The sequence below is a fragment of the Sardina pilchardus genome, chromosome 19 (genome assembly GCF_963854185.1).
Source record: "Sardina pilchardus chromosome 19, fSarPil1.1, whole genome shotgun sequence".
Classification (NCBI taxonomy): domain Eukaryota; kingdom Metazoa; phylum Chordata; class Actinopteri; order Clupeiformes; family Clupeidae; genus Sardina; species Sardina pilchardus.
In genome coordinates this window covers 20,814,737-20,840,941 of record NC_085012.1, presented here as the reverse complement: position 1 = coordinate 20,840,941, position 26,205 = coordinate 20,814,737, and the positions used below count along the sequence as shown (strand labels likewise).

The following is a 26,205-nucleotide window of genomic DNA, read 5'->3' as shown; positions in this document are numbered from 1 at the left end:
GCAGTCAGAGCATGTCATCAATTGTAGTGACAGCACTCAAGCTCACAAATCCTCTTCAACCTCTTTAAAATGTCACTTTCACTTCTACGCTTGCTTTGTAACGACATATATCGATATCAATACACACTACTGTACTGTACATGGTGCTTTAAGCATAAAGGTGAAGTAAATATTTGTGCATATTATACAAAAGGTCATTATCAAACAATCAAAATGCTTTGCATCTTTGATCTTTGTAAAATTCATGTTAATGACTTCATCGTTTAGCCTCAAGAACTGCTTACCTGGATAATTGTCCAATGTTGTTCCTGCATACAATATATCTTGTAATGCATTTCTGTTAAGAGTCTCTCGCTACCTATGAAAACAGTGCACTGCATTCGAGACACTGACACAGAGATCTGTGTGATAAAAGGAGGAGTCTAAATGGAACAACTGAGCATATGTGCATGGGGATGTCTTTCAAAGCTCACAGTGAAACCGACACCATACCAATTTCACACACCATGCCTTGGTATATTAAGCACAGGAGTATTTCAATACAGCAGTCATACATATTCACAGTTCTCTAAATGGTACAAGATTTGTGGCTGTCACTACAAGCATGGTCTCATAATTAAAAAAAAAAAAATGGCAATCTTTTGCTCAATGGAGCAATAAAGCAAAAATAGGTGGTGAAGTATCATTCCTAAACTGGACAGTGAGTATATCTATCATCCACTACTCCCAAAGAGGTGCCAATGTTTCCTTGTGACTGGATACTTCTCCTCATGTGCTGCAGGGACCTTTATGAATGTGCCACCTGTCACAATATCGTTGTTCCTCACAAGTTCAATCAGGGGCTGACAGAGCAGGAATTTCACAGGTTATCTTTATCCTCAAGGACAATGGCAAGGAAACAATGCAGTGTATTCAATACCACACTGAGAGTCAAGTGTCGCCATACAGGCAACCTCACATGTCCACAACTAAATTTGTTACTGTGGCCAAACATATTACTGACACTGCTACATCAATGCATTGGACTAACCCCTGCACAGCATTGCTGCTCGCCAAATAAAGGTGTGAATCATGTTTATTTATTTATTTGCTATTTATTGCTGTGGTCAAAAGTGAAAAGTGAAAAGTGCAAGTGAAGGCTATTTATTATCATCCAGAGTGTTCTTGAGTTAACAGCTGAGATGTAGTGGGGGCAGGTCATGAAATACTGCCTCAGGGGACTGTATACATCAGACAACACTTAGGCTACACCTACACATGAAAACTGAAACCAGGCGGAAAGTGTTATATACAGTAGTTATATTGTTCTATTTCCACAAACTATTGAATCCAGACCCAGATTTCTTTCAGATCACGCACGAAATAAAGGTCCAACCTCTGCCTGTCACTGGGCTGTAGTTGCCAAACCCCACAAATTCTGTTACAAACTAAATATCAGATAGCTGCATTGGGGTAGGTGTACTGTATACTATACTGTTGCTACCATAATAAATACAGTAGCTCCAGCACCCTCTGTTGGAGCAGGGGAGAAAATGATGACCAGTCAATCCATGTCTCCTCTGTGCAGTATTCACACTAAAGTCTCAAGCCACGAGCAAGAGATTAACATAGGGCTAGATATGTGACCTTGTTGATACAATTTCTGTCATTAGGATTGTGATATCACTGAAAATGTTTTTTCACTTGTGGAGCTTTTCTACCAGTCCAAAAATGAAGGGGAATCATAAGACACAGATGGTGTAGTGCCACAGGCACAAAGCCCATGGTGATACTTTAATTAGAGGTCATATTTGGTGTAACATGTACACCAAAAACAGTCTAGCTTGTTTAGTCTGGATTGAAGTTGATTTCTTTTTAATTATCTAGAGTTCATGGGGGGAGAAACTCTATTCTGTTTAACAAAACACATGCCTATTATCATATCAGGCCTTCTGTCAGAAGCTTGCAATTGAGGCTCTGGTGATATCATAAGCCCTGTCTAAACAACATCTTTATGTAACTGGAAGGTTGCCATGCCAATCAGAACATCTAAGATGGGTGAAATGTGCACCGTGTTACACCCTCTGACCTCTGCATTCCTTTGCTGCTCTCACCACTTAGCAGCTTTGGATTACTTCACACTTGTCACAGAAGTCAACGAGATACTTCACTAATGAAATACCTTTGGGATTTTGCGACTCCTGCCACCATGAACATTTATCACTTGCTCTATCTATGGACAACCTGAACTGAATCCTTTAAGTCTTAAAGGAATATTCCGCCATTTTTGGAAATAAGCTCATTTTCCACCTCCCCTCAAGCAAAACAATTGATATTTACCTTTTTCCCGTTCATCCAGCCATTCTGTGAGTCTGGCGATACAACTTTTAGCTTTAGCCTAGCATAGATCTTTGAATCGGATTAGACCAGTATCTCGCCTGCTAGCATCATGTTTAAAAGTGACTAAGATTTCCAGTAACTTTTCCATTTAAATTGTGTCTCTTCTCAAGTTAGAAAGTGCAATAAGACCAACTGACAATGAAACCTGGCATTTTTCTAGGCTAATTTCATGGAACTACATTCTCATCTGGCATAATAATCAAGGCAAGTTGCCAACGTACCGTGGGCGCATTTAATGATACCCTTCTGAAATGGTTCTGCTTCTATGGAATCCTGAAATGCTGAAATGGAATTACTGAAATGCTAAGAAGTTCCATTCAGTACTGTACCTCAGCAGTAATAAGTCAAATTAAAGTGACAATCTAGATCAGAACTAGGTGACCTTTAACCACTCATTACCACATGATATGCATAAAGTATTAATTTGAATGTTTTCACTATTTAGTAGACAGGGTCCCTGTTATCCACAATGGAAATTTCCATCAATGTCGTATAGGTTCAGATGGAAGCATCTGACTTCACATGACACCCACCACTGCCTAAAACAGTATACAGCTGACAGTGTCATTGTGGTTTTGACAGCAGCAGTGTGTGAGGGATTAAGCACAGACATCACTTTATATTATTACTCAACCACAGTCTAACTGGGCAGGGAACACACTCTTAAATCAAGCCTGAACCAGGCCTTATTTATAATGACCTCTGTGAAACTTTCATAACCGGAAGTGATCAATTAAAGCATGTGTTCCTATCACACAAATGGAATCCTGCAATGTCTTTGTTCTCAAGGTTAAAGTTGAGCAGCATGTTAAATATGTGTAGATGTGTGTTGCTATTTGGTGAGTGACCTTGGCCATGCCTTTGTACTGATACCATATTGCCAATTATAAGCTTACATTTTAGCGGTCAGTCAGTGTGCACAAACACACAAACATACTGGCAAAATGTAGACTTCTAGAAAGTGCTATCTTGTGGCTCTCCAAGTTGTGCTCTTCAACTACATGTCAGTGAATAATCGCTTGAACATTATGTTTCAAAACCTCCAAAAATAAATCCATGAGACGTACATGTTGATCAATCTATTTTATTATCACATTTCATATAGCATAGCTCATCAAAACATTTGTTCAAACGTTCACCAAAACAAACTAAAAATTTACAAAATGCTGTAGCAGTTTTTGTAGTTGTAGCTGGTCAATATTCCTCTAAAATGTGTGTGCATACTGTACTTATGAACTTATGCATAAGGGTACTGCTGACTAACTACTTGTACTAGAGAAAAAAAATATCAAATTCCCTTTTAGCAATAAAAATTATTAATTCAACAACATCTTGATTTGTGGGAGCCCTCTTTCATTTGAAGAGGTTTAAGAAAAAAGTGGCATATAGGAAAAATATATAATACAAAGTTATTGAGAATAATAAGATTTGCACAAGTTTTGAACAATGTGTATGATGATGTATTAAAATCAGAACTCTGAACTGACTTATTAAAATGGAATTAAAAACTTGTTTCCGTTTTAAAAAGAAAATATATGAGATTGTGTACAAGTAACTGAGAACTATGTAGCAACTCAAATAATACTTACTGTACAACTTCTTGAGAATTATCTTGCTATGAATTCCAAGATGCATATCTTCCAAACCTTCAGGGAAAAACAATGACAGAAACAAAACGGTAAATACAAACAGACAAATAATAATCATCATACAAGATTAAAGGAACACTTCACCGTTTTTTCATATTAGACTACGTTATTCCCTTAACTAAGACGAGTTGATACATACCTCTCACATTTCAATGTGTACACTCACTGGCTCTGGCGCACGGCGCAACTTTGATAGCACTTAGCTAGCCCATTGCATTCAGGATCCAAACAGAGATGAAGTTAGAAGAGACCAAACACCTGCATGTTTCCCCTATTAAAATACAGTTACACGAGTAGTCACACGACCAAGTATGTTGACACAAAATAAAACGTGGTGCATTTGTAAGCTGGTAAGAGGGATAACTATATTGTGTGGCGCAGTAATATCCTCACTCTTGCACTTTCAGTTTCACTTTGGAGTGAGGATATTACTGCGCAGAGTCTAAGTGCTCACAATGTTTTTCCGCCACACAATATAGTTATCCCTTTAGCCTGCTTAGAAATGCACCACGTTTTATTTTGTTTCACCATACTTGGTCGAGTGACTACTCGTGTAACTGTATTTTAATAGGGAAAACATGGAGGTGTTTGGTAACTTCTAACTTCCTCTCTGTTTGGATCCTAATGAATGCATTGGACTAGCTAAGTGCTATCAAAGTTGTGCCGAGTGCCAGAGCCAGTGAGTGCACGCATTGAAACGTGAGAGGTATGTATCAACTCGTCTTAATTAGGGGAATAATGTAGTTTAATATGAAAAAACGGTGAAGTGTTCCTTTAAGACACCTACTGTATACAACAGTGGGTGCTGCAATCAATGACTGCAAGTTATCCCAGGCAAGGAGGAGGTTAATAATGGCATCACAGATTCACAGGTGGAGTCTTGATTGAACAGCTGAGATGAGATGACCTTTTCATACACATCGCCAGTTAGAACATCAGTACTCCTCACAAGCACTCAGCAGAAATTCCACAGGTTATATTTGTCCACATGGACAATGGCCAAGAAACAATACAGTGTAAACAACAACAAGAGTCAGGTATCTCCTTAAAGATAAACTGCAAAACAGCGTTTCATGCAAATAAAAAAGGAATGAAGGGGGGGGGAAATTATAATAATAATAAAAAAACTGTATTAACCATATTTTAACCACAGGGCCTAATAGCCCAACAAACCGGAATCAGATTTTGCTTTTATCAGAAAACAGAGGGCATCATGTATTACCTGCCCCGTATATTAACCTCGGTAATGGGAAATGTTGTAAAATCGATATTATATTACCAGACATTATTGTTACATTAACACAAGATAAAGAATTCCATTGCTACCAAATGTATATAATTTAATTTCCCTCCCAACAACAACAACAAAAATATGCTGCAACTACATTTATCTAGCCAATGCTAAACAAAGTAGTGTACCAAAAAAAGTCAATAGCCTATTCTGGGGTTACACAAATGGAAAAAGTCTGGCGAACTGAAGCTGTCCTCCTCTGTCAAAGGAAGGCATCCAGGAGGAATTTCACAGGGCTATCTTTATCCTCAAGTCTGAAAGCAAGGTAACAATACAGTACTAACAGATTGGGACAATGTGAAGCGTGACAACCAGCTGGTAACTGTGTGACCTTTGGCTGTCTTTGGTGTGCTTCAGACAGACAGGTGTAACCTATTGTAAGTTAGGGCAGACAGCTGTCACCTAAGTGTGGGTGATGGTCAAACATATTTTTCAGAACATATATTTTTTGAACGTGGCCTTGATAAATATCTTTTTTGCCTGAAGATAACTCAGAGGAGTAAAAGTCCGGCTTCAGAAAGTACTGTAAAAGTCCTGCCACATTTTTGTTCCAACCATTCACTCAATCAGCTATTCTAATGTAATTAGCACAGCTCTTCAGCCAGATCAGGGCCCATATGCACAAAGGCTTTTTTTAAGACTGAAAGTTGCTCCTAACTGGCGAATTTAGGAGAAACTCCTAAAAATAATGGCCGTGTCTCTCCTAACTTTAGGACTCCAAATTGTTTTCTCTAAAAGTTATTCACTAAGCATTTTAAGCCAAAAAGTAGCTCCTAAATCTAGGACAGCTTAAAAGAACTCGAGAGGACTTCTAACTCACTAAGACCTATTCACAAACAGCTTTTAGTGGCATTTCACGTCGCAGTGTTTTGAAATGAACGTGCGGTTACAGGAGCTGTCATGCAAGGGAATAATTGTGCATTGGAACTAGCCTGGGTTTTCCCATACTGCCTTGCGCGGTGATTTCAATCCCGCTGCTAAGCCAGTCTGGAAACTAACGCCCTAATGTTCGCCTGATGTTGGCGAACCAATCACAGAACATCCGAGAAGTTTCCGTTGCCCTCTTGCGTCTACATTCGACGCCAAAGGATTTACGGCAGCCCTTAGCGTTGCATACGAACGAGTTGGGTGAGCTATGCGCATTTGATAGACATCCGTGGCGCCCAATGAACGGATCTGGGCATTTTTTCAAATACGAGAAAATGAACGTCTGGTTGCCAGACCACGTCTCATTTGAGAAGTGGGAGGCGTTAGCCAGGCTACATTGGAACTAGGATGCAAATGCAATAATACCACCGACAACCAAAACCACTATTGCAGGTAAACTAAATGTAACGTCTCATTGTGCCTAAATTAAATTAAATCGTTTCTCCTCTTTGCAAATGTAGGCTACGCGTTTTCATACAGATTCATTTAAAACGTTGCAATGTTGCAAAGATGTTTCATTATGCCTATTTGCTTTACTCTTTATTAATTTAGGCTATGCCTATTTATTCATCATCTTCCATCCTTCACAGTCCGACATAGAGTACGCATTCTCACAAGCTACTGTAAGACCTGACACCTGTCACTCAACTAGTCATCGTAGGGGAGGTTTTTGCCATCATTCCTGCGTTATAATCATCAGCCAATCAAGGTGGTCACTTTAATCAAGCTCATGCATGACAGTAATGAAGGCATCAGGATCTGCAGAAAGGGCTTCCCCAACAGGATCCTGTATCCTGATTTCAAACAGAGGTATATTGACATGTATTACCATCCCCAACAGGATCCTGAGATTTTAAAGACACATATAGCTGCAGTAGCCTTATCAACATACTGTAGTGTCTGTGGATGCTTTCTTCAATAAATGTTCTGATCTTAATGTAAATCAGTGCCACTGTACAGTAAACAAGCTATGCAGTTGCTGTAGGCATCTTTTTTAAATCCCCACTGTGCCTAACAAATTATCACTTGCACTCTAGAAGTTCTCCATCACCTCATGGACTCTTGTATACTGTAAGTCACAGCTGTTTTCACATGCAGAGACATATCAACACCTCAGCTTCTTAGAATGCCCTTGCCTAGGACAACACCATTTAAACAATTTGAATGGATTTCAGTGTCTTGTTAACGGCTGACCCTTGAGGGACCCTTGACGCTGTAAGTGACAAATGTTGTTAGCATAGGACCTTAATCCCCACGTCTCCTTCAGCTGTGCATACTGTACACCACCAGTGACTTGAGCTGCAACATTTCTCACAGTGCTATCTTTGTGCTAATTGAAGACTAAGGAATCAGGTTGTGTCAGTAGGAGAGGGCTGCAAAGTCATACTTTGTCATCAGCTGCCAGCTGATTGCCCTTGACCATGCCTGGAGTAGCAGACATTTAGGCTTTACAAAAGGCACACATGCGGAAACCTGTGATGACAAGAGAACGCCCATAAACAACACCTGCAGAATTCCAGATGGAGTAATATGCCAGGGAGATCACTGTCCGTTTTACTATTATTAGGGAAAGTGATGCTATAGCCCACACACACACACACACACACACACACACACACACAGACACACACACACACACACACACACAAAACAATTGTTTAGATTTGATTATTTTGATACAGCTGACTCTGATTATGATTACAAAAGTATAGACTACTGGCTGATGGCTGTCTCAATCACTCAGCAGGAAGACTAAGGCATCAATGATGTGCCAGTGGTAGAGGGCAGACTGATGCTTTGCCGTCAGCTGTTTGCTGACTGACCTTGGCTATAACAAACACACGTTAGTCTTTGATGTAGGCCATATTTTGGCACCCCTGACCTCATGAGGACACTCATAAACAACTGGGGAATTTCAGATGGAGTTATATGCCATATAGAGCACTGACAAATGTATTACATTAATCTTAATATCCGTTACTATTTATTATGACCATAATCACCATTATTTTGTCATGCATTTGCTGCTGACTTTAATAGCATTATCTACATCAAAACCAGATAGCTAAATGTGCACACCCTTTTCATAAAACAGACTGATCAGTCCAACTTACTATTACTAAATCCAACATACGTATGAGCAGGTGTTAATATTTTTATATATATATATCCAATTGCAAGATACTTTTGAACAAAGTGTGTCATTTTAATTCTAATGCTATATTTAACCAATCTGTAACTGGTTAAGCAAGGCCATCTCTGTGTGAGTATCCTTTCATGGACAGAAGACTTGACATTAAAATGATGGACCTCCTCCCCCAGTCATGTTGAAACCTATCACCCTGTAAAACCAAAGGCATGCATAAAAGCACAAGAAAAAAAATATATACAGAGGTAGTCAATACTAAGAAAAAGACTGAACCTTTCACGTATGCTTCCGAATTATCATTCCTGTCCATTTCTGACCATCAACTCCGAAACCAGTTTCTTTCTTGGCAAAAAAACAACATACACTGCAGCTTTAACACTACTGAATAGCCAGTTGCCCCCACCTTTCCATTCAAACCAAACTGAGGTGCAAAGGCTATTTTTGTCAGAACCCTTATAAGAGAGTTGCTTGTTGTATATAAGAGAGAAAGTTGTGGATGCTCACAGTCCAGGTCACAATTACATCACACACAGGTAAGACAATGAAGAAAACTAAAGTAATGAAATCCTAATTTGCCCTAAAACTCTAAGAGCTTTACGATCCAACAGTTCATAGTGATTATTTGATCATTATAGTGCTTAGTCCGAAAAATTACATTTAAGGGCTTGCTGGGTAAACTGTTTCTGTTCTTATGAATTTCAGGGCAACAGCAAATATTTAAAAGGAGGGTGAACACCAAGGGTACTGTAGTTGGTTTATAACTTGTGTCAAGATTACATATGTACTTCATGTCAAACTCTTCATTAGAAGCTGAAAGATGCCCTGAGATTTGACTAAGCATACAAACTATAATACAACATACTTGACTTACTTAAACTTTGACTTTTCATTACAGTTTAAGTGATGTAATGAAGTGATGTTTTTTTTTCAAAGGCTAAATCATGGGAGATGCTCTCATGGCAGAGTTTGGGCAGGCGGCTCCTTTTCTGAGGAAGTCGGACATGGAGCGTCTGGAGGCCCAGACTCGCCCCTTTGACATTAAGAGGGCCTGCTTTGTGGTGGACCCTGAGGTTGAATTTGTGAAGGGAACGATCCAAAGCAGAGACGGTGACAAAGTCACTGTTCTTACTGAGTTTGAGAAGGTAATGTTTTACTTACTGAATTACTAGTATCATATAAATATCTATTTGTCATATTCACTCACAATCTATACCCATTACTATGTAAATGCAATTTTGTCATACTTTTTATACTTTTCTCAGATTACATTTAAATTTAGCTGCTTGGATTGAGAACAAAAAATTGTCCAAAGACACTGATTTCGTTTGCATCTCATAGACTGTCACTGTGAAAGAGGCAGATGTCCACCAACAAAACCCGCCAAAGTTTGATAAAATTGAGGACATGGCGATGTTCACCTTTCTGCATGAGCCTGCTGTGCTGTTTAACCTAAAAGAGCGTTACGCAGCCTGGATGATCTACGTGAGTACAATGACAAGTGTGTCCTAAATCTCCAGTAGATGTCAGAGATTAAAACTGATCATGGTATATGTTCCCTTTTCACAGACCTACTCAGGGTTGTTCTGTGTCACTGTCAATCCCTACAAGTGGTTGCCAGTGTACAACCAGGAAGTTGTTCTTGCTTACAGAGGCAAGAAGAGGAGTGAAGCTCCTCCCCACATCTTCTCCATCTCTGACAATGCCTACCAGTACATGCTGACAGGTAAAAAAAAAATGTATGCATCAGGAAAGCTACACCGGACACGTGACTAAAGCTTGCCATTCACCTTCCGTCTGCTGCAACAATTAGCTCCCACTTAAAACCAATGGAAGCAGCTACTCCAGACGTGATGGCGCCACGTACTTAAAAAAAATACTCAAGTCTTCTAAAATGTTTTTTACGCATTGTGAACGGAACGCTTCAGTTATGAGGCCGGTGTGGCTTCCTTGTAAAAAACCCATTTTAATCAGGGATTAGTAGAAACATCAGTCAACCTAAATATTGCTTAAAACTTAACTTCATATTTTTCATATAACCAATAGCACACACAAAGATATTCAGTAAAGGTTTGTGGTTTTTTTTTGTCTTTTTAGACAGGGAGAATCAGTCCCTCCTGATCACGTGAGTGTACTCTAGCGATGCCAGTTGTTTGCTGTATTTCTGGAAAAAAAGTGTTGATAGACAATAGCAATATAAACTAAATGTCTTCCCTTATTCCCTTATTCCTAAGTGGAGAATCTGGTGCTGGGAAGACTGTGAACACTAAGAGAGTTATCCAGTATTTCGCCAGCATTGCTGCTGGTGGAACTGGCAAGAAGGATCCAAATGACAAAAAGGTTGCTACACTGAAACACTGTTATGCTGTGTGTGATTAACATTCCACAGATGATGGGTATGAAACTTTCTGGTGTCTGTTTTTAGGGTACCTTGGAGGATCAAATCATCCAGTGTAACCCTGCTCTGGAGGCCTTTGGTAATGCAAAGACTATCAGAAATGACAACTCCTCTAGATTTGTAAGTATAATATTGAATTGACAAATGTCATATAATGAATGTATATTAAATCCAAGGAATGGTTTACAACAATTTAGAATATAAACAATTTTCTTTTTTTTCAGGGTAAATTTATCAGAATCCACTTTCATGCAACTGGCAAGCTGGCCTCTGCTGATATTGAGACCTGTGAGTCAGATCTACTACTGTATATCATAAAATAAAAGCCTATTATTCTTGAAATACAGTTTGCATAACAAAAAAAATGTCATAATTTAACAGATCTACTTGAGAAGTCTCGGGTGACTTTCCAGCTAAAGGCTGAGAGAGATTACCACATCTTCTACCAGATCCTCTCTCAGAGAAAACCAGAACTATTGGGTTAGTCTTCCCAAACTTGGCAAGAAAAAATAGCCTATTAAGATATTGAATGTCACTTAAGCTACTGAGGAGAAAACCTCTGACAATCATAGTCTTCTATTTCAGAGATGCTGCTTATCACAGCCAACCCCTACGACTACGCTTTCATCTCCCAAGGAGAGACACAAGTAGCTTCCATTGATGATGGTGATGAGCTTCAGGCCACTGATGTGAGTAAAGCTAGTCTTCAAGGTCTAGCCTGGCCATATCCACACAAATCTCCCTTTAGGGAAATACGAGTCTGGATCACCATACAGTAGTTCACTGACGTTTCCATTGGTTGGCAGATTACATGCCCAATCAGCGACAATAGGGGACGACCCTATTGTTCTTCAATCAAAAGTAGCTGTTGTAAACGGTAGCCTAGTAATATGCCTGCAAACATCAAAAACTTATTTGTAAATGTATTTGTTATTTACAGCAAAGGAAGGCCCATATAGAGTAGCCTACATTGTTTCCTGACTGCCAATGTTGTTTAAGCAATAAGCCCCGAGAGGCTGTGCTTTATACTGTATAATCGAACAGCTAAGGGGCGGTGTTATGGCCGGGTCAGACTATACGATTTTTTTGTCGCTCATGATTGTCGTTTACGATCTACCATGTCAAACTATATGATTTTAGAACCATGAAAACCTCTCCGCGTCTTGGTCGGGAGAGTGGCCACCAGTGGCGTAACAAGGCAGGTGCGGGCCCTGGTGCGAGAAAACTAGTCGGGCCCATATGCCTACAATACTTACATTCTGCAGCCTAGGAAGTATTATCTCTGATACATGCAATACACATTAAGGGTGACTATGCAAAGGACTTGAGGCACCGAAGTAGTTTAGTAGTTACAGATACAATGTCAAATAAAAATCACACGACTACATGATCCATTCTGAGTTAAATTGACCACTTGTTCTATTATTTACTCCATAGGATGCCTTTGATGTGCTAGGATTTAATCAAGAGGAAAAGAACAGCATTTACAAGCTGACTGGTGCCATCATGCACTATGGCAACATGAAGTTCAAGCAGAAGCAGAGAGAGGAGCAGGCAGAAGCTGATGGCACTGAAGGTGTGTACTCAAAACACTCTTCATCATGTAAATCACCACAGCATTTGTATGGTATCTTGACAGTTATGCCTGAATGTAGTAAAACAATTACAAACGTTTTTACAACTATAGTTTTCAGGTAACATTATGGAGCAACTACTACTATCAACTCCTGATAACTTGGTCACACAATTTACGAAATATAATAAATATACTTTATGTATAAATCTAACATTACTGCACATATAATGTGCATTCTCAACAGATGCTGACAAATCTGCTTATCTGATGGGCTTGAACTCTGCTGACCTCATTAAGGCCTTGTGTCACCCAAGGGTCAAAGTAGGAAACGAGTGGGTCACCAAGGGACAGAATGTCCAGCAGGTGGATATAATACTTGTTTTGTCGTACCGTTTTCCTCTTTTCAATCTATAATACATTGAGTGAAATTTAATTGCAAACTTCGTATTTCTAAGGTATACTACTCTATTGGAGCCCTGTCCAAGTCAATCTATGAGAAGATGTTCCTCTGGATGGTTGTCAAAATCAACCTAACCTTGGACACCAAACAACCTCGCCAGTACTTCATTGGTGTGCTCGACATTGCTGGATTTGAGATCTTTGATGTGAGTTTCAAGGAAAAATGAACAACTATTCTAAATCACATTAATGGTGGTTACATTTTTAAATCACCTGATATTTTCATCCAGTTCAACACCTTTGAGCAACTGTGCATCAACTTCACTAATGAGAAGCTGCAGCAGTTCTTCAACCACCACATGTTTGTGCTGGAGCAAGAGGAGTACAAGAAGGAGGGCATTGAGTGGACATTCATTGACTTCGGCATGGACTTGCAGGCCTGTATTGATCTCATTGAAAAGGTAACATTATTCTTTGGCTACTAGATCTTTCATTAGATCATACTAGATTTGTAAAATATCTATGAATTGTATATTGTTGATTACCCAATTCCTGCCTTTGTTACTCTTTATCTAGCCCATGGGTATCATGTCCATCCTTGAAGAGGAGTGCATGTTCCCCAAGGCCAGTGATTCAACATTTAAAGCTAAGCTTTATGACAACCACTTGGGGAAATCCAACAACTTCCAGAAGCCCAGGATTGTCAAGGGGAAACCAGAGGCCCATTTCTCTCTGGTCCACTATGCTGGCACCGTTGATTATAACATTGGCAACTGGCTGGTGAAGAACAAAGACCCTCTCAATGAGACCGTGGTCGGTTTATACCAGAAGTCCACCATGAAAATGCTTGCAGCCCTCTTTGCAGGATATGCTGGGGCTGATTCTGCTGGTAAATGTGTCCATTACATAGTAGTAAAACCTTCTTTTTTAAGATCTAGACTCAGGACTGAAAATGACTCAGCTGTTAAAAACCCAACAAAAAGCTTGAATTTCCACAATTTCTTTTTCAGCTGAAAGTGGTGGTGGTGGTGGTGGAAAGAAGAAGAAAGGATCGTCTTTCCAGACAGTGTCTGCACTGCACAGGGTTAGTGACTGCATCTTAATTCAATTTAAATTAATTAATTAGTTCTTCAAGTTGTCAAAGTGATACTCGTACTATTTGAATGACTAATCATTCAAACACAACATGTCTTACAACAGGAGAACCTGAACAAGCTGATGACCAACTTGAGATCAACTCACCCCCACTTTGTGCGCTGCATCATCCCCAACGAGACCAAGACTCCTGGGGCCATGGAGAATCCTCTGGTCATGCACCAGCTGCGCTGTAACGGTGTGCTGGAAGGCATCAGGATCTGCAGAAAGGGCTTCCCCAACAGGATCCAGTATCCTGACTTCAAACAGAGGTACAATATGTTTTAGTATACATTTCTCATAACAACATTGAGACAACATGTCTATATCAGAACTATGTTAAACTCTTTAGATACCGTATCCTGAATCCTTCAGCTATCCCTGAGGGACAGTTCATTGACCCCAAGAAAGGAGCAGAAAAACTGCTTGGATCCCTGGATATTGACCATGAGCAGTACAGATTCGGACACACTAAGGTGCTTTACAGTATAATGTTCATAAACCTTCAATGTTAAAGTAAAAATGGTGACACTTTCTGAGGTATCTTTTCTGAAAGGTGTCATCAGTTCAATTTCATATTGATTGTATATGGACAAGCACAGGACTGATTAACACATCTGTCATTTTCATAAACCATGCAGGCTAAGCACAATGTACTTGGTGATTCGAGTTGGAAACCCCAGAAAAAAATCTAATTAATATTGCTAAAAAAGTGTTAAATAGCTTATGGGTCATAAACAACTGGGCTGCTGGCAGAGTTTGCAATGTCTTCGACATATTTCATGCAGCATACCAAAACTCTAAAATGCATGATAAGCCTTATAGCATTCTAATTCTAAACAAAACTGTTAATTCAAAGGTGTTCTTCAAAGCTGGTCTCCTGGGTGTTCTTGAGGAGATGAGAGACGACCGTCTTGCTCTAATCATCACTGGTATCCAATCAAGATCAAGAGGAATGCTGGCAAGAATTGAATTCCAGAAGATTGTTGAACGCAGGTAAATATGTTTACTGATTTAATGAAAGACGTCATTCCACTGGTTAAACAATTATTCAAATGTCTAAATGATGCTTCAGTCTATTTGTTTTTACCTGCATGTAAATGTATTTTCCATTCATTGTAATTCCTTTGTGTAAGCAACACAACATTGCTTAAAAAATATCAGCATGTGTTAAATATGAAGGTGTTGCCACTTCAACATGCCCAGTACATGTCAAATGCACCGTCTAAAGACAATAAAATATAATTGAGTTCCTCTTTATTCATCTTCCCCCTTTCAAATCTTCAGGGATGCTCTTCTTGTCATTCAGTGGAACGTCCGTGCATTCATGGGTGTCAAGAATTGGCCCTGGATGAAGATGTACTTCAAGATCAAGCCCCTGCTGAAATCTGCTGAGGCTGAGAAAGAGATGGCAAACATGAAGGAAGAATTCCTGAAGCTGAAGGAGGCCTATGCTAAATCTGAGGCTCGTAGAAAAGAGCTGGAAGAGAAAATGGTTTCCATTCTCCAAGAAAAGAATGACCTGCAACTTCAGGTCCAGACTGTAAGTATGACACACAAACTCACGTACAACAAAACAAAAGGATGGATTATAAGTCATAATTTTTCGAACGAAGCAAACAATGGCCGGGTTCCCCAGACTCATTAAGAAGCTCTTAAGTGCGAAGAACTTCTTAGGAGCGCTATCAGAACGTTCTAACAACGCTCCTAAGAAGTTCTTAAGAGCTTCTTAACAAATCTGGGAAACCCGACCATTGACGTCAACTAACATTTCTAATGGGAAAAGATAAGCTTACAATTCATATCAACATATGGTGAACATTAAGTGCAAAAGTCTAAAAAAATGTTGCTCACAGGAACAAGATAGTTTGTGTGATGCTGAGGAGCGATGTGAAGGTCTAATCAAAAGCAAGATTCAGCTTGAGGCAAAAGCCAAAGAGCTGACTGAGAGACTGGAAGATGAAGAGGAGATGAATTCAGAGCTGACTTCAAAGAAGAGGAAGTTGGAGGATGAATGCTCAGAGCTCAAGAAGGACATTGATGACCTGGAGCTCACTCTAGCTAAAGTGGAGAAAGAGAAGCATGCCACTGAGAATAAGGTCAGACCATTTGGACCCGATACTGTCATAATAAGTATACTTTCCTGTTGGACAGCGTTCTTTCTAACTATGGAATTTTACTTTCCAGGTTAAAAACCTGACTGAGGAGATGGCAGCTCTGGATGAAATCATTGCCAAGCTGACCAAAGAGAAGAAAGCACTGCAGGAGGCTCACCAGCAAACACTGGATGACCTTCAGAGTGAGGAGGACAAAGTCAACACTCTGACTAAGGCCAAAACCAAGCTGGAGCAGCAAGTTGATGATGTGCGTTAGAACGATAAGATGATTGACTTTATGATTATTCATTAAATTGTCAGAAATATTAATCTTACTTTATCCATCATCCTTTGTGTTCAGCTTGAGGGGTCCCTGGAACAGGAAAAGAAACTCAGGATGGATCTGGAGAGAGCTAAAAGGAAGCTTGAGGGTGACCTAAAGTTGACCCAGGAAAATGTGATGGACCTAGAGAATGATAAACAGCAGCTAGAGGAAAGGATTAAAAAGTAGGTAAAATACCATGTTGGCATACAGCTTTTGGGCCAGAAAATACAAGTTTTCCTCAATGAATATTCCTGTAAATGACCTATGCATTTATTCAAACCTGCTTTTTGCCACAGGAAAGACTTTGAAATAAGTCAGCTTAACAGCAAGATAGAGGATGAGCAAGCAATGGCAGCCCAGCTCCAAAAGAAACTGAAGGAACTTCAGGTACACAGGACCCATTGAATAGAAAAACCCAGATTTTATCATGGTCTTGTGGGATGTTTCATCTGAGTTTATTTCTTCTTGATACAGGCTCGCATTGAGGAGCTGGAGGAAGAGCTGGAGGCTGAGAGAGCTGCTCGAGCCAAAGTGGAGAAGCAGCGGGCAGACCTGGCCAGAGAGCTGGAGGAGATCAGTGAGAGGCTGGAGGAGGCTGGAGGTGCCACTGCTGCCCAGATTGAGATGAACAAGAAGAGGGAGGCTGAGTTCCAGAAGCTGCGCAGAGATCTTGAAGAGTCCACTCTGCAACATGAGGCCACTGCTTCCACACTGAGGAAGAAGCATGCAGACAGTGTAGCTGACCTCGGGGAGCAGATTGACAACCTTCAGAGAGTAAAACAAAAGCTTGAGAAGGAGAAGAGCGAGCTTCGTCTCGAGCTGGATGATGTTGTCTCCAACATGGAGCAAGTTTCCAAAACCAAGGTAAAGACTGAAAACTTAACTATGATAAACATAACTATTTTTTAAAAAAATGCAGAATATTGTTTTAGATATCCTTTTCTATGTTTTCCACTTCATTTTCTCAGGCAAACTTGGAGAAAATGTCCAGAACCTTGGAGGATCAGATGAGTGAATATAGGACCAAATATGAAGAAAGCCAGCGAAGCATAAATGACTTCACTTTGCTGAAAGCTAAGCTGCAAACTGAAAATGGTACATGCAAGTTATTGCCATAACCAACAAATTTGAATATACTATACATTTCCATTTCACATATTCCACTTTTTAATCAAACAGGGGAGATTTCCCGCCAACTAGAAGAGAAGGACTCCCTTGTCTCTCAGCTAACTAGGGGCAAGCAATCCTATTGCCAGCAAATAGAAGACCTTAAAAGACAACTGGAGGAGGAAGTCAAGGTATTTAGAAAACATGCTGTAACATAAATGTATACTGTTGGTTTAGTTTGGTGTTTCTTTCTGAGATACACTGAATGAGAGAAGCGAGTGAGCTACTGTACTTGAGGTTAGGTGATTCCAAACCACTTGTGTTAAAGTGCTGTATGGGAAATGCAGTTCGTATGCTGCATTGGCAAACAAATGTTTTATTCACACCAATAGCATTGTGTATTTTCTAGACAAATAATGGTGTCAATAGAAGTTACCCGGATTAGTGATTTAGCCTGAATATTTTTTTGTGCTTGCACATCATGATTTTTCCATGTGGGAGTATAATAAGCAAACTATAAATCGTCAAGGCTTCAGATGTGCTCATTGCTTCCCAGGCCAAAAATGCACTAGCCCATGCAGTGCAGTCTGCTCGCCACGACTCTGACCTCCTGAGGGAGCAGTATGAGGAGGAGCAGGAGGCCAAGGCTGAGCTGCAGCGCAGTCTCTCCAAGGCCAACTCTGAGGTGGCTCAATGGAGAACCAAGTACGAGACTGATGCCATCCAGAGGACTGAGGAGCTGGAAGATGCCAAGTAAGGTCCTGGGGAGCTGACTGTGTATGAATTGTTTAAAATCAATGGATAGACATGACACTCACTATCAATTTATTTTTCCTCAGGAAAAAGCTGGCTCAGCGTCTGCAAGATGCAGAGGAAGCTGTGGAAGCTGTAAATGCCAAATGCTCCTCCCTGGAAAAAACTAAGCACAGACTGCAGAATGAGATTGAAGATCTCATGGTCGACGTTGAGAGATCCAATTCGGCTGCTGCTGCCCTGGACAAAAGGCAAAGGAATTTTGATAAGGTAATAAAACACTTTGTACTGGGGTTTTGGCATCCAATACCTTTTGTAGTCCCAGTAAAGGAAGTAAATAATAATGATGGTGGTACATATTCCAATTTTCTCAGGTCCTGTCTGAGTGGAAGCAGAAGTATGAGGAGTCCCAGACTGAGCTGGAGAGTTCCCAGAAAGAGGCCAGATCTCTTGGCACTGAGCTCTTTAAACTCAAGAACTCTTATGAGGAATCTCTAGATCACCTTGAAACCATGAGGAGAGAGAACAAAAACCTGCAAGGTATATCTGCATCCATCTGAACATAACGTATACCACAGCTGTCTGTATAGATAATGGGATTAGACTTTTCATGGCATAACCAAATTTCTCAAATTTCTGTTTTGAGATACAGTAGTTAGGGATGCAGAATGTGTGCTGAAATGGTGGAATTTTACATTTAGCTATAATTCCATGGTATAATTAGCCATTAGTTCATTTCACTACGTAGTCTGGGTCTGCAGTATATTATTCGCGGGTTTTCTCAAGACAAAAATGTGCAGGTCCAATCAGCGAACAGAGGGAGTAGCTGAGAACGATGACGTTGAGGTCTTGCGCTAGTTTGAGCATGTCACGTCACGACCAAACGTTAGCGATTGGTTATAGCAGATCTGAGTTGCTCTGGGCAGATCCAAGAGTTTTAAACATCGACAGAGTGTCCGCATTCAAGGAAGTTAACGCTTGGCAATGGAAAGTGGCCAGACTCTCTGTACACTATGAATGTACGAGAGTATGGTAGGACCAGGCTACAGTATAATGTGCACGCTTTCATATTGTGATAAAAATGTGGAAATGCGTAACTCATCATGCTGGTCCCTCGTTAGCCATCACCTTTTAGTTTTCTAACTGTAACAATAGCCTCAATGAGTTTCACGCTGATAAGAATGTTCTAATGTGGCCTACACATACAACTATATGCCCAATTTTGAGGACTAGTGGGATTGTGTAGACCTAACTGCTTTCAATGAAGTTACTGCTGAGAGATGACAACCATAAATCTAATACAACATATTTAACTGCAAAGACAACTAAAGGCCATCACATCAGCCACAAAAATAGGCCACGTTGTAAGTCAAGTAATAACCCAACTTTTAGGGTGTGTTTAGGACTCCTATTCTGCTCACATTACTTAGCAGCGAACCACACACATTTTGATTATGATAATGGTGAACAAACTCTTACTTTGAAGTTTCTGACAGTCATATATATTAACATATTTTTCTCTATCCTTACAGAGGAAATTTCTGATCTGACTGAACAACTTGGTGAGACTGGAAAGAACATTCATGAACTTGAGAAATCCAGGAAGACACTTGAGCAAGAGAAGGCAGAGATCCAGACTGCTCTTGAGGAAGCTGAGGTATATCAAAAGATGTATCCTTTAAGGTCCAGTGGGGACATTTATTCATATTCCTCTGTATGGCAATATACCATATGAAAATATTTTCACAGGGTACTTTAGAGCATGAGGAGGGCAAGATCCTCAGGGCTCAGCTGGAGTTCAATCAGATCAAAGCTGATATTGAGCGTAAACTTACTGAGAAGGATGAGGAGATGGAGCAGGCCAAGAGGAACCAGCAGAGAGTGGTGGATACCTTGCAGAGCTCCCTGGAGTCTGAGACTCGCAGCAGGAATGAGGCTCTCAGGGTAAAGAAGAAGATGGAGGGAGACCTCAATGAGATGGAGGTCCAGCTCAGCCAGGCCAACAGGCAGGCAGCTGAGGCCCAGAAGCAGCTCAAGGGTCTGCATGGACATCTGAAGGTTAAACAACAAAATGAAACTGCATTACAATATCATTAAACTGTTGTTTGCTCTGTACTAACACAAACCTAATCCAAGGTTAACTTGAACATTTCGGTCAATGGCAGGATGCCCAACTGCAGCTGGATGACGCTCTACGTAATAATGATGATCTCAAAGAGAACACTGCTATTGTGGAGAGACGCAGCAATCTGCTGCAGGCTGAATTGGATGAGCTCAGGTCCCTGGTGGAGCAGACTGAGAGAGGCCGGAAACTGGCTGAACAGGAGCTGCTGGACGTCAGTGAGAGGGTGCAGCTGCTGCACTCACAGGTAAAATCATAAACATGGTGTTTTCACAGACTAAATCACAATGTGATTTAGACCATCAAGAACATTTCTGCCTTCGCACATAGAACACCAGCCTGCTGAACCAGAAGAAGAAGCTGGAGGGTGATACATCCCAGTTGTCGAATGAAGTAGAGGAGGCTGTGCAGGAGTGCAGGAATGCTGAGGAAAAGGCCAAGAAGGCCATCACTGATGCTGCCATGATGGCAGAGGAGCTGAAGAAGGAGCAGGACACCAGTGCTCACCTGGAGCGCATGAAGAAGAACATGGAGCAGACCATCAAGGACCTGCAGCACCGTCTGGATGAAGCTGAACAAATCGCCATGAAGGGTGGCAAGAAGCAGATCCAGAAACTGGAGTCCAGGGCAAGTACTATGATTTTCCCATTTCCAAAAACTGTATTTGACACGTTCTATGAAGGTCATCTCTATTATTTATGCATACATTCGTAACACCATATACGCTAAATCGGTGCGGTTGACCGTGAGTCAGATCTGCCCCAAAACGTTATTTGTTTGTCCTTGGACCATTCCATTAAGTATAATGAAAATCGGGCATGCAGCTTTTGCATAATCCTGCACACAGACAGAGAAACAGACGGATGGATGGACAAACAAACCACACCGAAAGTCTTACCTCATGGTGGAGGTTAGGATTATCAGATAGGGCTTGTTATTCCATCTTGTGAAATCACTACGTTTAAGTAGTTAAAATGCAATAGCACATGGAGCAGGGGGTGTAGTTATGAGTTGACACAGTGGTTATAATGCATTATTCAGAATGACCAGAGTTCCTTGGCCCATAATAATCTCATCTGCCTGAGCAATGTGTTTAGAATACATTAAAGCAACAGGTCACAATGCATCATGAGTCTCATGCTTGTTTGTAAATGAGTATAACATGTATTACTCATGATGTCTATAATGTTTTATGCACACTTGCATGGCATGATCTAAAGCAATGACTTTCATAGAAAGTGTTACCTTAAGTTTTAAACCATATTCCATGACATGTGCTTGTATACACAGGTGAGGGAGCTGGAAAGTGAGGTAGAACTGGAGCAACGTAAGGCCAGTGATTCTGTCAAAGGAATCCGTAAATATGAACGCCGCATAAAGGAACTCACTTACCAGGTACTACAATATTCAGAAACCTATATAGCACTAAAAATACAACTTTACTTTCTCCTTCTTCTCTGTGTCTCTATCTCATTCATCGTGGCTAACATGCTGGCTTAATTCTTTACCCTTAGACCGAGGAAGATAAGAAGAATCTGCATCGCCTTCAGGACCTGGTAGACAAACTGCAACTGAAAGTCAAGTCCTACAAGAGATCAGCAGAGGAGGCTGTACGTTCTCGGATAATTCATCAGTAACTTCATAAATACATCGTGAAGTGATCTAAAATCTAATTTTGTGACCAATTATATTTTTATCAGGAGGAGCAGGCCAACAGCAACCTGGGCAAGTTCCGCAAGATTCAGCATGAACTGGATGAGGCTGAGGAAAGAGCTGATATAGCTGAGTCTCAGGTCAACAAGATGAGAGCCAAGAGCCGTGATGCAGGTGGCAAGGTGAGAGAACTGCTCCCTATAAGCACAGTAGTCTTGAAATGTACCTTAAAAGCAGAGATGACCCTGCAGTTGACAGGATATGTAAAGCATCCCTATGTCCTTCAAAATGTATGTCCTTTTTAAACTCAGAAGCAAAGTCGGAACACAGGCCATCTACCTAGGAAAACGTGTGCCCTATGACCCAACCTGTCAAACCTCACATTTTTCTACCTTTTTTCACAGTTTCCTGAGGGTTTGCAGTTCAAAAGACAGTTTTTTTTAAATACTGTAAACATAATTGTGAGAGTATATATCACCAAAGCAGGCCCAGAAGACGTCTCAATTACATGATTCATGTTCAATTCTTCTAATCAATAGAGTACATTCAAATATCACTCCTAATCATTTTCCTTTTTCTGCCATTTTTCTCACAGAAGGGGCATGATGAAGAGTGAAGCTCTGTCGTTGGCCTTTTCTGGAAGCTTTCCATGCAGTGTTTTGGAGCTTGCCTCTGGCTCCCATAATTTTAGTTCAGTAGAATAAAATAACATTACAATTGGAATCGTATGTCTGTCCTTATTTAAACTTCAATGATGTACTTGCATTTCACTGCAGTCTGATTTCAAAGAATTCGTTGCAAAGCAGTACAGCAATGTTCATATTTATGTTCAAATGTGCATAATAAGGAAAACAACATGTATTCTTAATTGACACAGCTCATTACTAAGTTCAAGATGTGTTTTGACTCCAAAGCAATGTTTCATGGGAAAAAAGATCTATACTATACTGAATAAAGAATGAACTATGCTTGTCCCCCAGACATAATCACATGACAAAATATAAAAATTTACATTAGAGAAGTCTAAAATGAGTGAGACGACTGTACACACTCTAATATGCATAATCATGAAATACAGTACATGTCCAAAAAATAAAATAATGGTCTGCCTATAATATACAGTAATAGTAATATTATTATTAATGATATAGCTACTAAATTGAATGTGCTGCTGCACAATTACACACACTCACTCCCAATTCACTATTTGACCATCATCGAATCAGTGTTACAATTCTTTGGTTTGTTATCATCAAAAAAGGTATGAACTGTAGCCTAGGCCTAGCTGGCCTACACACACACACACACACACACACACACACACACACACACACACATATAGATAGATAGATAGATAGATAGTTCACCGAAATTCAACCGACATGGGTTGCATACCTTCTTCATTCATAACCAAATTCCTCTTGATTCAATAACTGCGGTAGAAATTATCCAAATCATCCATAAATGATGCTATCAAAAACAAAAAAAATAAAAAGATTTAGAGGCAAAGGTATACAGTATAATATTGCTGTTTTTGGAGTTGAGCAGCTGACACACAGGGCTGTGGTAGGAGGGGCCAGGCTGCCCTTAAAGGTCCACAGCCACACACACACACGAAAAAAAAACCCAAACAACTCTATTTAGCAACTTAGGGCGGCTGAAGTGAAAGAATAACATCAATGTGGTATGTTAACATTTCAACTACTAATATATAGAGAGGACAAATTTGACAGTAGAAAACAAAGTGTGTTTCATGAATCATATATTTTTAAAGTAGGCCTAGCCAAGTGCTCAACATGTTTAGAAACCCCTTCAGGACGGTTGGGACACCATTTCCAGTGCTAACTAGAATGCCCTGAGTGTAAAACACATTCATCACAGCAAAGGTTGAATGCTTTGAGTATATAAAACATTTAGCTTTGGTGAAATAGTTTGGTTACCAGCCTTACTAATAGAGGTTAACATTAGGCTACGTTATCATTAACTTTTATCATGCTTTGACTTAAACCAAAACAAAAAATCCATCACATTTCTAAAAGATACCTTTAAAAAATATAGCCTCAAACTAAAATATTGGTCCTTGGTTACCATTGGCTTAATCGTGCTCGATGCCGTTGTGAAATCCAACCATTTTATCATCTCGTGCAAAGAGCTTCTCCTAGAGCCCTCGAGTTTCTTTTGCGAGATGAGTTAGTTTAGCGAGATCTCGCAAATCCATATGAGAACCACAAGAAATGTTCGGGAGAGCTTTAGCCTCTGAAATTAGGTTGGAGTTCCTTATTTTGCCAGCATGAGGCAAACAAGAGTAAAAATATCGGCTGCACAGTTAAATAGGCCAGGATTTCTAGGCTAGGCTGCGGTGTCTGTGTTGGTGAAATAATCAGAATCGCTTACCTAGACCAGTCAATCTAGCGTTTGACATAAAACAAATTAGTAGCCTAATCATGTGATCCCTAGATCCCTAGCTAATTAACATATACAAAATCTACTGATTTATATTTAGTGGAACATACTTTTTTCCAAGGTCAAAGGTAGCAATTTCCAATGCATTTTGCCATTGGGATTTAGGCCTACTAGGCCTACATGTGAAGTGGGTAAAATACACAGAAGATCACGGCAGGCTAATGAAAGCATAAAATATCATAAGGTCAATCAAAGCACAAAAGATAATTTTTCACAGGCCTTACATAATACACAAACGTCTCTATTTTTTGCATTTACTTTGTTGGTTCAATGGTTGTATATAAGTTAGACTATACATCTGGACAACTAATATGGATAAAACAACATGAAGATTCAATTTCTATGGATTCTTGTGAATATTTCAGTACTTGTTGTAGTGCAGCTACACTGCAGCCAGATGTCAGGGTGGCACAAAAAGCAGAGGAGAGGGAGGAGGGCATTTTTTATTAAATTTGATTAAGACTGACAATGTAAAGCACTATACAGATTGTACATTAAAACAAAATGTCAATTTTGGATTCCCAAGAGTCCAATCTTTCAGATGATGTATGACATTGTAGGTTATAACATTGTTATAACCCACACAGTTGACTTTGAATGGTGGGGGGAATGGATTTTCTAGTGACCACCACTATCATGACTAAGAAGCAATTTGAGGACCACTGTTATGGGGTGAGAGGTAACAAGTGGTTCAGTTAAGGATATTATATCAGTATGGTCAGGGACCACCTGCAGTGCTTTCACAGACCACTAGAGAGCCACATGCAACTGGTAGAAAACCCTTGCAAAAAGTCAGCCTGTCAAATCTATACTTGGATGGATATTAATTCATCTACGGAGAAATTGTCATATGAAAACCTCAGCTGCTACCTCAAATGCTGCTGTGTTATTGCTGAAATGATGCATAATATTATCATTGATTCATCAATCTGTCCAATCGGTCCTACCACTGGTTCAAGCATAACATTTCAACATGAAATGATCTCATCTAAACTGTATTTATTGAAGTAGTAACTATAACACCATTTTAGGATATACCAAGTCCACAACACTGACGACAGTCGACAGGGTAAACAGTCTATAGAAATAGTCATGATTTTTTTTACCAATTTGGAAAGATGGAAAAATATATAGAACTTATCAATATGAATACAATACTTTACAGTAAACGAGTCAAATCAAGAGCATCACAGCACATGATCAACATAGTAAAGCCTGCTTACCTCCTGTTGCATTTGTACTGAACTGTCAGAGTCCACCTCAAGGACTAGAGAAATCCTCCATTTTAGCTCTTTCAGTTTGCTGTTAAAAGGCACACGAGGTTCTTCTCTACAGGGGAGAAAGACAGAGAAATAGTATAAGTAAAAAAAAAACATGTATAGTATTTGTATTTAAATTACAATGTCTCTCTCTGGTGTATCTGATGTACATTATCACATCAGGGTCCTATTTCTGTTCTACTGACCTTCAATTAAGTGAGTCCATCTGTTTCTGGGAAAAGAATAATCATTTCTACATGTTCTTGTGATTGTCTTAAGCTGATCCTATACTGAAATGTCTGTCCATTGAAATGAATGCTCTGTCTCCTTAGGCTGGCTCAAGGTGATGCTGAGTGTCACTGCTCACAGAGGAGGAGTCTACTGGCTACAACAGCTGCTCTATTGAGACTGTCCAAGGAGATGACAAGGTGACACCTGTTGTGCTCCACTTCACATCCCTCACAGCTCTCAACAGGCACAGGCACACGCACACACACGCACACACACACACACACACACACACACACA

The 26,205-nt window shown here is 40.0% G+C and overlaps 1 protein-coding gene and 1 long non-coding RNA gene across 4 annotated transcripts; one reads left to right on the top strand and one right to left on the bottom strand.

The window, feature by feature from the left end:
* The first annotated feature begins 8,899 nt into the window (after positions 1-8,899).
* On the top strand, positions 8,900-22,678 carry LOC134065830 (myosin-7-like). Of its 3 annotated transcripts, none has more exons than XM_062520922.1 (39): positions 8,912-8,928; positions 9,098-9,130; positions 9,323-9,537; positions 9,734-9,877; positions 9,962-10,118; positions 10,490-10,517; positions 10,627-10,732; positions 10,818-10,910; positions 11,015-11,078; positions 11,172-11,270; positions 11,376-11,479; positions 12,228-12,366; positions 12,611-12,729; positions 12,822-12,971; positions 13,056-13,226; positions 13,342-13,654; positions 13,776-13,849; positions 13,966-14,171; positions 14,252-14,375; positions 14,759-14,895; positions 15,187-15,442; positions 15,756-15,998; positions 16,087-16,263; positions 16,357-16,502; positions 16,617-16,707; positions 16,795-17,184; positions 17,289-17,415; positions 17,500-17,618; positions 17,984-18,180; positions 18,267-18,450; positions 18,555-18,720; positions 19,713-19,837; positions 19,930-20,238; positions 20,346-20,549; positions 20,633-20,929; positions 21,593-21,697; positions 21,817-21,912; positions 22,003-22,137; positions 22,551-22,678. In XM_062520922.1, exons 3-39 carry the CDS (start codon positions 9,337-9,339, stop codon positions 22,569-22,571), a joined length of 5,817 nt encoding a protein of 1,938 aa, XP_062376906.1. In that variant the 5' UTR covers positions 8,912-8,928; positions 9,098-9,130; positions 9,323-9,336; the 3' UTR covers positions 22,572-22,678. The 3 variants fall into 3 exon arrangements, with proteins under 3 accessions (XP_062376907.1, XP_062376906.1, XP_062376905.1); XM_062520921.1 differs by having other exon boundaries at positions 8,914-8,928; positions 9,098-9,136; positions 9,329-9,537; XM_062520923.1 differs by lacking the exon at positions 9,098-9,130 and having other exon boundaries at positions 8,900-8,928; positions 9,329-9,537.
* LOC134065849 (uncharacterized) lies at positions 13,991-26,099 on the bottom strand. Its single transcript, XR_009936332.1, has 3 exons — positions 25,884-26,099; positions 25,642-25,745; positions 13,991-14,159 (listed from the first exon to the last, which is right to left on the bottom strand). It is a non-coding gene; the product is annotated as an uncharacterized LOC134065849 (long non-coding RNA).
* Positions 26,100-26,205: the final 106 nt, after the last annotated feature.